Here is a 6,561-nt window from a genome sequence, read left to right as displayed (position 1 = left end):
AAAAAAAAAAAAAAAAAAAAAAAAAAAAAAAAAATTCTTCGGCCTTTCTTAAGTCAGACAATAACATAAATACTGGTAGCTAAGCCATTCGTTCCAAGTTATATGGCATAAAATGGATGGTACTTAGATCCAATCTCAGTGTTGTTACCCTTTTTCCTCTACAAATTGAATAAATACACAAGAAGTTACTCACATGGTGCAAGGGCAAGATAAAGGTAAAATGTTGAAGTCTTCTTGTTCCTTTTTATAAGACACTGATGCGGAGGATCGCATGGTCCAGGCTGCATTAGACATTAACATATTTAGATGAACGTTCGGACATTTAAATTATACCATCAGGATTCTAAATACATTAACGTTTGTTCAATTCATAGGACTACGCTTTCTGATAAGATTCAGAAAGAAATTAAAGATTATGGTAGCCTTAAAATTAAAAAATTATTTGTAAACTTCGGTTAATCAATGCAACAAGCCCATGTCATTAATCATTCAATACAACAAATATCTGGAATTGCCCCATCGAGAACAAATAGAATTCTCAACCAATCAACGAAAACCGCCAACTACCTCAAACTCCACCCGGAAATCACGAACACATTTTCAAAAACCAATCCATCGATCCCAAATACGTAGCAGGTTGAATTCGAAAAGTAATTCAAATAAATTAAGACCGAAAACACGTAAAAGATAGAACTGAATCATATGAACGAGAAGAAGCAAATGCTTCCAAACAACAACGAGTTGCATCCAATTTCAAAAACCAATATCAGAACAAGAACAAAATCGATGACTACCGATACAAAATCCCACGAAATACCTGTTTGAGGCAGGAAGGGAAAGTAATTTTCCCGGAAAGAGGGGCGGCCCTGGCGACCTCCTTAGTAATATCCCGCCAACGCTTACAGACACAAGCACACGAAACAACGTTCTGGCGGTTAGGCCAACTATCCTCAGAAGCCTCAACCCGCTGAATGATCTCCCGAAGAAGCTCCGGTAGCATGGAGGACCAAGCAGATTCAGGTTGCATCCGACCGCCGCTGGGCTGACCAGAGCCATCTTCGACCTCCGACGAAGCAACTCGAAGAATTCCATCTCCTACACCATTTGGAACTCTATACAACGACTTTGAGGAAAACCTCCGAGAGAGAAACGATCTGCGAAGAGACATGGCCGCTGGTTTTTAGGGCTCAGACTCACATGGTGAAAGAAGAGAGAGAAAGATGACAGATCTTAGAGAGAGAAAACACAGGGCAGAAGATGAGAAGGAAAATCGCGGAGAGAGAGAAAGGGATGAGATGTTAGAGAGACAGGGCCGTGAGGAAAGGAGAAAGAAGGAAACGCGAAAGATGCGATGAGGCGTTGAGGAGACAGTGCTGTGAGTTTAGCATTTTGAGGAGGCGAGAAATGGAGTTTGGGCTTTTCCACTTTCACGACTCGGTCCATCCAAACACAAATACTTTTCTTTTTTTCTTTTCAATTAAAAACAATTGTTCAAATATTTCGCTTTTTTTTTTTTTAATTTAAATTTCTTCACATAAATATTAATTTATTTAAATCTAACTTCAAAGCCTTTTTAAATAATTTATTTATTTGGTGTGACAAAATCAAAATGGGTTTGTGCTATCTAATTATTGGAATTAAAATATTTTATAATAAGTTGGAAGACTTTCCATGTGATTATGCTCCACATGTTTTGAAATTAATTTTTAATAATTATATTTACATAAATTATATTGTTTTTATTTTTTATTTGTAAATTTTTACCAGATATTTTATTTTGCTTTGTTAAAAATTATATTTATTTTTTTCACAATTTATTCGGTATATTTTTGTTGTTATTCCTGTAAATTCCTTAAAATTTTTAGTCTGACTTTTTATTTCAAAATATTAACAATTATTTTTAAAATTTTTGGTTTATATATATATAGTCAAATTTTGACTTTTACAATTTATTCTTGAAAAAGAAAGATATTTAAAGGGGTCGAACATAAATTTTAGTCCTCGGCAATGGAATTATTACTGGAAACCAATTTTGAAATTTGAAGTCAATTTTTAACTAGAACATTTGACCATTTAGTCGTTTTTTTTTGGACTAATTCTGAAATTTCAACAAATTTCGAGTTTGTTGGATATGTGCCCCAACATGACCTATGATCATTATTATAGACTCAATACCCAAATTAAAAATTAAGTTGGATTATCGAGCTGTTTTTAATTTATTTTTAAATCATATTTTTTCGCAATATATATCTCAATTTTAAAAAATTAAATATCATACCTTTCACAATCAAAATTAAATATCATACCATTCACAATCACAATGCATCAATTATTATTAAACTTCTTAATAATCAATTATTGTTAATCATCTTTAACAATTTGATACTGGGATTGGGTAGAGAACCCTATTTATAGGTAAGTTGGGTCAACCCGACCCACTATAAGTGAATCAAATTTAATTTTTTATGTTTCAACCTACTCATATAGTTTGAATGGGGTGGTTTAGATCATTAAATAAAAAGTAGATAAAAGTTCAACTTTCCAAACAGATATTAGGTGAGGACTAAATCAACATTTCAAGTAATAAATGTCCTGCTTAAGCAAGTTAAATGCTGCGCCTTACTCTTCTAATATAAAAATAAATAAATCTTACTCTTTTAATATAAAAAATAAATAAATAAATCGTCTTCACTAATTTAGAGAATGATGGTTATAATCAAGAATACTCTCTCCATTGGTTTGAGACATTTTGAGGAAAGCCCAAAGCAAAGTGAGTTGCCATGAGAGCTTATGCTCTAAGTAGATAATATCATACCATTGTGCAGAGTCGTGTTCATCTAACACACTTATAAGCCGCGCTGGAATATATACTGTTTTATTATAATAAATAAACACAAACATAAAATGGTTAAATTCTCAAAATGGGAGGAGAAAGGTTTGTTATTCCATAGAGGTTGAGAAAGATTGAAGATTGGGAGGAGATAATAGGAGAAGTTATAATAAGAATATAATCCATCTAATCATTCATCATACAAAGTATGGTGGGGGGCATACACTCCCTGCCAAAACAGACGCAATTTTAGAGATTTTTTGACACTATAAATTCCTCCAAATTTTCATTCAAATCCACACCAAATGGGTACACCATAGACATTAGATTCATGTTATTAAACCGAACAACATTAAAAAGGCTTCTGTAATTCCTCCCCCTTTAGGCGCCACTTGCGTATAATTGAGTCCATTCCTTTGCTGACAGAATAAGAACCAATCACAAAATGGTGTCAGCCCCTAAACCAAATCAAACCTAGTTGACTCTAAGAGATCTATATTCTTCTATTCAAAATTACCACACAATCATAATGATAATGTAACTCACATGTTTTCTGGACAGTGAAGAAGATAGTTCAAACGAATCTGAATTTCAGTAACTTTTTCCATTATTTTCTACCTTTCATACCACCCATCTTTCTTTATACTTATTCACTTTGGTTCGGTAAAAAAAAACACTAATAATTTCTCTAATGGTAAATTTGAATCGAATCTATGACCTAGGTAGGTCGAGATATAAACAAAATTGAAAGTTTTTTAAGATTTGAATCTCGGGTCTATGTCTAAGCCAATTGACATCTGAGGCTTAAATTAAATTTTATTTTACTAAGCACAATCAAATAGATAAGTTCTTATTAATAACTAAATATAAAGTTTAAAGTTTAGTTGTCGACCCACATTGATTCAACAGCCTCTACTCATTGAAAAAGAAAAGCTCGACAAAAGCAATAAATTAGACCAACTCACCTGTTTCAACGGCCTCTGCCTCATTCGTTTTCCAATGTTTAGCAATATTCTCGGAAAGTGGATCATCTGGGTTTGGAGCACTCAGAAGTGCTTGGATACTGTGATATATAAACCAAAGTGGTATATATATTAGACGGTGGTCAAATTTTCAGATCTGTATCCCTAGAGTGAATTAAATGAGTGAAAGACCATGCAATATGTTCAAGGCTAATATGCGGATACACTGGAAAATTGCATTAAACATTATAATACCTCAAAAGTACAGTTCGTATCTGTAGAGCTGGACTCCATTTGTCTTTCAGAATGTCAAGGCATATCCTGCCAAGCTTAATTGCAGAAATTCACGCCATCAGTAACCAACTGCAGAATGTTGATGAGGATGGCAATAAGAACTACGCAAGTAGATACTTACCTTATCAATATTTGGATGATAAATCTTCGTGAGAAATCGAACCTGTTCCACAAAAAATAATCACACAAAAAGAAAAATGTGAAAATCAAAAGAAAATCAGAGGAAAGGGAAAAAGGAAAGGGGAAAAGGTGGCGGTGAAGGCACTCAAAACAGGTTAAAATATGTTCCAATAGGATCACCTATGTTACATGGATACAGAATCTGCAGTTATTGGACATCAAGGGGTATTAAATTAAACTCTTAAATAAGATTGTTCAATATTGATTAAAAAGTTCTCCTTTGGATACGTCTCTTTTCTCTGTGGATCAAACTTATATTTAAAAGAATCAGCCAAACATGTTACATTCTCAGTCTTCCAAACCAATCGGCTGATGAAGCAGGTCATAAAAAAAACCTATCCTCCCATCACCAACCATGACGATCTCAAATACCAAAAACTTCTTCGTGTAATAGCAATATAAATTTATTCCCACATGCTCCATAGATCAAACAGAATTAAGTTGTATTATAGACGTAAATGTTGAGATTCGTGAACATTAAAAACTATGTGTATGCAAAATAAATTATGACTTGGAACTTCTGTTATATGTTCAGTGCAAGATAGGAAAACCTTAACGGAGGGGGGAAGATGCGAAATCGACAAGAAGAATAGTAATTATGGCAAATCCAATATCAAACGAAGCTTTAACAATCTCATGATCCATAAATGAAATCGCAATCAAGAAGTAAGGACAAGAAAACATAAGGACAAGAAAACATAAGTAGCTCAATAATTATATGAAAATTTAATAGCACATTTGGCGTAAGAAGTTTTCAAATGATCTAACAATATTTGGTGCTCACCCATTAGCCTTATGATTTTTATTGGATGCATTTGCTAATAATCTTTTTTCTTTTAATGAAAAGCAAAACAAAAGGTAAACATGTCTAATTATTTGAAAAGAATAACAGTGGAAGAAATGCAAGTAGGATTTGTCGAATAAGTGCGGGAAGATATCCCAGGAATGATGAATTGCAAATTACCTTGGGAGCAGCCATAGGATATTCTTCAGGCAAAAATAGTTCCAACTTGAAAACTCCTCCTGTAAAGTACATTGAATTCAGCACAAGTATATACGAAGAACAATATAGAAACAGATTAACAACATTAAACGTGACCAAGGATAAGGAGAAAAGGAACTCAAATTGAAGGAATACAATAAAAATCGTGGCATGATAACCAGCATGTTCTCAAGCTTTGCAGCTCAGAACAGTAGTATTCTACTGTTGCATCATGGGGCATAAAGGAAATGTTCAAGCACAAACGTATGCTGCTTAATTAATATTGTTATGAAGTCAGATACTGAACTAAACAAAATTGAGGTCTTTATGAGTAAAAGATATTCCCACAGTTGATCTTCACTGTTAACGACATGCCATTTTCATAGAGTAAACATATCAATATCAGTAACACTTTAGCCAATCTTCACTTGAATACGTAGTTGGTTCTATAACCATCCATATTTACCAACAAAGGAATAGCAAAATTTTCAAAATAATTTGACGTTCCCACAACCACAACGTACTGTCAAGTAATTTACCTTCATAGGGTGACTGCGTCGGGCCAAGAATCATCACGTTAAAATATCGCATGTTATCTTCTGACGGCGAGGCGCTAATCCCAGGGGCTAAAATCACATTATCAGAGATCAAGATCAAATAAATCAAAATGAACTTCAACTTCATAATTATCTGATGAATAAATCCACACCATAAAACCTATCCACACCCAATACCCAAAAAACAAACAATTCCAAGTAACAAGATCAGGAATCAAATAACTCAAACCCTTTAAAATAATAAAAAAACTCACCAGGCTCACTGAGGAGACGCTGAGTTTCCTGCGATTGATCACAAAGTAGGAACAAATCAATCAACAACCCAGTTCTACTAACAAATACATACAAAATTCATCGAAATCCCACAAAGAAAACTTCAACCCAACAAAACGAGACCATTTCCCCAACATACGAATAAATCAAGCCAGACAAACCGATCGGGGTGGAAAACAAGGAAGATCGCAAAGAAAATCGAAGATCTTACCTTAATGATTCTTCGGGGAAGATTACTGTTCGCCATTTGAGGTCGGATTGCAGAGCTCGGGATAGGGTTTAGGAGACGAAGAAGAGAGAGATTGGAGAGGAGACGCTTTCCTCTCTCTAGATTATAAAGACTTGAACGAAGTTTGAAGGTACAACTTTCTGCACACTCCAATTATTACGATCTTTCTGTCCCAATAAACGATCGGTTATATTTATAAGATTTTTTTTTTCTTACCAATCTTTTTATTTATTTTCCTTTTTTTTTTTTTTTTT

The 6,561-nt window shown here is 33.8% G+C and overlaps 2 protein-coding genes across 3 annotated transcripts in view; both read right to left on the bottom strand.

Moving 5' to 3' along the window:
• LOC111447778 (tubby-like F-box protein 7) overlaps positions 1-1,377 on the bottom strand; it is a 5,222-nt gene extending 3,845 nt beyond the window's left edge. The window contains exons 1-3 of one of the 2 annotated variants that reach the window (XM_023087113.1): positions 1,276-1,372; positions 818-1,241; positions 194-281 (exon numbers count right to left, since the gene is read on the bottom strand). In XM_023087113.1, coding sequence (XP_022942881.1) covers positions 194-281; positions 818-1,168 — 439 coding nt within the window. In that variant the 5' untranslated portion in view covers positions 1,169-1,241; positions 1,276-1,372. Of the gene's footprint in view, positions 1-193; positions 282-817 lie in introns of both variants that reach the window. The other variant, XM_023087112.1, reaches the window with a different exon arrangement.
• A 1,594-nt stretch (positions 1,378-2,971) lies between these two features.
• Positions 2,972-6,477, bottom strand: LOC111447118 (ubiquitin-conjugating enzyme E2 36-like). Its single transcript, XM_023086124.1, has 8 exons — positions 6,290-6,477; positions 6,060-6,087; positions 5,788-5,874; positions 5,231-5,289; positions 4,208-4,249; positions 4,048-4,121; positions 3,796-3,893; positions 2,972-3,249 (listed from the first exon to the last, which is right to left on the bottom strand). The coding sequence occupies exons 1-8, from the start codon at positions 6,323-6,325 to the stop codon at positions 3,212-3,214; spliced, it is 462 nt and encodes a 153-aa protein (XP_022941892.1). The 5' UTR covers positions 6,326-6,477; the 3' UTR covers positions 2,972-3,211.
• Between the last annotated feature and the right edge of the window lie 84 nt (positions 6,478-6,561).

Source organism: Cucurbita moschata, unplaced genomic scaffold (assembly GCF_002738365.1).
Source record: "Cucurbita moschata cultivar Rifu unplaced genomic scaffold, Cmos_1.0 Cmo_Scf00009, whole genome shotgun sequence".
Lineage (NCBI taxonomy): Eukaryota > Viridiplantae > Streptophyta > Magnoliopsida > Cucurbitales > Cucurbitaceae > Cucurbita > Cucurbita moschata.
The sequence above is the reverse complement of the archived record's forward strand: the minus strand, read 5'-3'. Positions and strand labels throughout refer to the sequence as shown.

Excerpts from the sequence above, each read along its gene's own strand:
- LOC111447118 (XM_023086124.1), bottom strand. The coding sequence starts at position 6,325 with ATGGCGAACAGTAATCTTCCCCGAAGAATCATTAAG. Across the intron at positions 6,088-6,289 it reads TTCCCCGAAGAATCATTAAG|GAAACTCAGCGTCTCCTCAG; the intron begins GTAAGATCTTCG and ends GATCAATCGCAG. Across the intron at positions 4,250-5,230 it reads ATCCTATGGCTGCTCCCAAG|GTTCGATTTCTCACGAAGAT; the intron begins GTAATTTGCAAT and ends TTTGTGGAACAG.